At 36.1% G+C, this 4,377-nt stretch overlaps 1 protein-coding gene across 1 annotated transcript in view; it reads left to right on the forward strand.

Moving 5' to 3' along the window:
• WDR17 (WD repeat domain 17) overlaps positions 1–4,377 on the forward strand; it is a 170,482-nt gene that overhangs the window by 33,149 nt on the left and 132,956 nt on the right. Inside the window, exon 2 of the mRNA XM_042782268.1 lies at positions 2,649–2,777. Within this exon, the coding sequence (XP_042638202.1) occupies positions 2,649–2,777 (129 nt within the window). The remainder of the gene's footprint in view (positions 1–2,648; positions 2,778–4,377) is intronic.

Genomic DNA, 4,377 nt, shown 5'->3' on the forward strand with positions numbered 1-4,377 from the left:
TTTTTTTTTTTTTTAAACTGTGATTTGTGTGAAAGATTACAAAGCAAATTTGTTTTCTATACAATAGTTCATACACATTTTGTTTTATGACATTGAGTGTAATCCCTATAATGTAATAACAGCTCTCTTCCCAGTTCTTCCCTCGGGTTACTCTTTCTCTGTGTCCTTCTTTCCTATGCAATCCTATCCTCTGAGCTACCTCTCTGTGCAAATACTGTCAGAAGCTTTATTTTAGACATGAGGGAACAGATCTATGAATAAATGCTTTAGTCAAATGTACATATACTTGGTACATGTTGTTAGATTCTGACTCATAGCAACCCCATGTGACAGAGTAGGACTGACTGCCCTTAGGGTTTTCTGGGATATAATCTTTATGGGAGCAGATTGCCAGGTGTTTCTCCTAGGGAGCTGATGCATGGGTTTGAACTCTCAATCTTTTGGTTACCAACCAAGCAACTTAACCATTGTACCACCAGGGATCATTATACTTGGTGCATGTTGTTAGATTCAGCTGCAACTCATAGCACCTTTGTGTACAACAGAACAAAATACTGCCCGGTCCTGTACCATCCTCACAATCATTGCTACGTCTGAGCCCGCTGCTGCAACCACTGTATCACTCCATCTCATTGAGGGTCTTCCCCTCTTTCACCAACCCTCTACTTTACCAAGCATGATATCCTTCTCCAGGGGCTAGTCCCTTCTGACAACATGACCAAAATATGTGGACAACGTCTGGCCATTCTCTCTTCTAAGTCTTCAGAAGACAGATTTGTTCCTTCTTCAGACAGTCCATGATATATTCAGTATTCTCTACCAACACCACAATTCACATGCATCATTTCTTCCGTGGTCTTCCTTATTCATTGCCCAGCTTTCTTGTGCATATCAGGCAATTGAAAATACCATGGCTTGAGTCAGGTGCACCTTAGTCTTCAAAGTGACATCTTTCATCCTTTAACACTTTAAAGAGGTACTTTGCAGCACATTTTGCCACCGCAGTAAGTCATCTGATATCCTGATTACTGTTTCCATGGGTGTTAGTTGTTGATACAAGTAAAATGAAATCCTTGACAATCTTCAGTCATTTCTCCATTTATCAAGATAATGCTTACCTGTCAAATTATGAGGATTTTTGTTTTCTCTGTGTTGAGGTGTAATCCATACTGAAGGCTGTAGTCTTTGATCTTCATCAGTAAGTTCTTCAAGTCATCTTCACTTTCAACAAGTAAGGTTGTTTTGTCTGCATATCATAGTTTGTTAATGAGTCTTCCTCCAATCCTGATGCCATATTCCTTCTAATTTAGTCAACCTTTCAAGATTATTTGTTCAGCATACAGATTGGATAAGTATGATGAGATGGTACAACCCTTGCACACATCTTTCCTGATTTTAAACCATGACATATCCCTTTGTTCTGTTTGAATGACCACCTCTTGGTCTATGTGTAGGTTCCTCAATTGATGTGTAGCTGGTTTCAATCCCTGCTTTCTTTTTCTCGGCCCTGGGCTGCTTCTGCTACATTACATTGTCCCCATCTCTGGGGTTGTTTATTCCACTTACATTTTCTCCTGCCCTATCTACAATTTTTATTCAGATACAAATTAGCTTCTACCTTCTTACTGTGTTCTCTTAACAGTGAACAATTTTGTTAACCCAGCTTGCATACCTTCCTTGCATACCTCAAGTAGTAGTTGTGGGAATAAGATGAGTCATTGTAAAAACAATGAAACTGAGTGTCAGAGTTTTTTCCATTTGATCTGCAGCCTTGACCTTTCCCCTTCACTCTAGAACTGATTCTCCAATCACTGTCTCCACTTGAAGGCTAAGTAGTATCTCAAATTTAGCATGTGTAAAACATGGAAAGTAATTAAAAATTGATGCATTTCATGTAAAAATCTGAATATTTCAGTTTCTCTGCAAAATTCCATCAGTTTGGCAACATGGGTTGACTTCTTCAGTGATAATGAGCCCACTGATGTGGAATCTATTCCAATTCATAGCAACCTGTTAGGACAGAATTGAGCTTCCCCAAAGGGTTTCCAAGGCTGTAAATCTGTATGGGAACAGTCTGCCTCATCTTTCTGCCATGGAGCAGCTGGTGGATTCAAACCACCTATGTTTTGGTTAGCAGCCCAGTGCTTTAACCACATCATCTCCAGAGCTTCTTCCCCATGGTACTCAAACTGAAAAACAAACTCAGCTGCCATCAAGTTGATTCCAACTCATAGCAGCCCTTTAGGACAGAGTAGAACTGCCAGAGTGTTGCCAAAGCTATACATCTTTAAAGAAGCAGACTGCCTCATCTTTCTCCCATGGAGTAGTTGGAGGGTTTGAACCACCGACCTTTTGGTTAGCAGCCAGATACTTTAAACACCAGCACCAGTGCTCCTCTCAGTTTTACTAAAGCCCTTTGACTAGAATATACACTTCTATTTCACTTTAATCTCCTTCACTTCCTATGGGCTTCCCAGCTCTGTGACTAAGTGTTGGTAGGCATTGACCACCTGATAATCTCTTATTTTTCTAATTTAAATTGCCTGCATGATGTCTATAAATATTGGAGAAGAGAGATATAAAACAATAAACAGGTAGTTTATAAAATAACACAAAGCACTGATATTTCTCATAATTTATTTTTCAAGGCCAACATGTCTCAGGTAAGGCAAGTGGGACTACTGCCTGCTGGATGTCAGCCATGGAACAAAGATGTATGTGCTGCCAGTGGAGACAGATTTGCATATTGTGCTACCCTGGCCATCTATATTTATCAGGTAAAATTATTTTTTAATTAACATGTATTGTTAAATTTCTGTTTCATGAAAAGTACAATGCTGTAATTTCATTGCTATTTATATTTTCTATCTTATTGCTGTATTTGCTATATTGGTTTTATAATTTTAGAAAATGTTTTATTATTATGAGCAAAATCTTTTTTAAAAAGTTTTTTATTTTAAGAGTTTTTTTTACATTCAGCATTACGTGTACATTTAGTTTCACTCCCTATATTATGAGCAAAATCTTAATAGATTTTATAATCTTTTATGAGCTTTCCATTAAAAAGAATTCCTCAAGAATTAAAAAGCCCCATTTTAGGAAAGGTGAGCATATAGTTTTTAATTCTCTTTAACAAGGTTCCCATAGAAATAAAAAGAATCCATTTTATTACTTATTTTACATCTTTGCTTAGAAACAACATTTGATGTGAGATATTTTTCTTATCATTTGAAAAATGTGGATATTCCATTGGAGATCATTATATAATTTAAAATTGCTACAGATGTAATATATTTTGAGATATTCTTGTACAAAAACCTTTATATTTTTCTTCTTTTTTTCCATCTAGATATTTTACGATGTAGATATTACTTATCTTTCCCAGTATATAAAGCTAATGTCCTTCTGATTATCTCCGTAGAGATGTACCATATGCATCTTAAATACTAAATCCAGTCTTTCTCTTTAAGACTGGAATCGATAACTCAATAACCATATTACCAGCTAACCATTTATCCAAACCAGAAATGTAAGAATGACCATTGACTTCCTTTTCTATTCATATTCTATAGCATATGTAACTAGGAGTGATTCTGGTGCTTTATATATTTTGTTATCTTCTTTATATCATCTTTCCTTCTGTCTTTATTCAGACCTACACTGATTTTCACCTTAACTATTATAATAGCTTCTTAATAGTTTCTCAGCCTATTGTTTGACTCCTCTTAGTTCATCCTTCAGTATAATCAACCACAAGTAATGGAAATCAAGTTGTTCTACTCTACTACATTAAAACCTCTTTAGTTGCTCCTCGTTCCTTAATATTAACATCCAAATTTCATAGTACGATGGTCTTCCATGATCTTCCTGGGTCTGCCTCCATCTCACCATTCTCCAGACATCAAATGCGTTAGGCACTATGCCACCAGAGCTCCCTACCAAACTAAAAGCATCTTTCAAAACATCTCAGGCTCTCTTATATCTTGCTTTGCTTACACTGAGCGTTTGTCTATATTGCCTCTCTGGAGAACACTGCCTCATTTTTCAGATGTGAGCTCAAGTGTATAAACTTTTTCCATATCTTATCTTTTCCCTTTCTATTCAGTGTAGTCTCTCATAAAATTGTTTGCCTGTCTACATGCTTCTGTTTACCAAAAATGAGTCTTCCTCATCTTTGAATCTCCAATTTTTGCACATTGGTCACTTAGTAGATATTCATTACGTATTTCTTGAATGAATGATTTTTTTAAAAAAGAATCTCAAGATACTAGCTTATTTCAGTTAAGAATAAACATCATTGTTACATTCTAGAATGAAAATTCCTTTACAGTACTACATATTAGTTTATTACTAATGTTGTTGTTGTTATGTGCTGTC

This window comes from Orycteropus afer, unplaced genomic scaffold (genome assembly GCF_000298275.1).
Source record: "Orycteropus afer afer isolate SDZICR_OR568_19922 unplaced genomic scaffold, OryAfe1.0 scaffold00278, whole genome shotgun sequence".
Lineage (NCBI taxonomy): Eukaryota > Metazoa > Chordata > Mammalia > Tubulidentata > Orycteropodidae > Orycteropus > Orycteropus afer.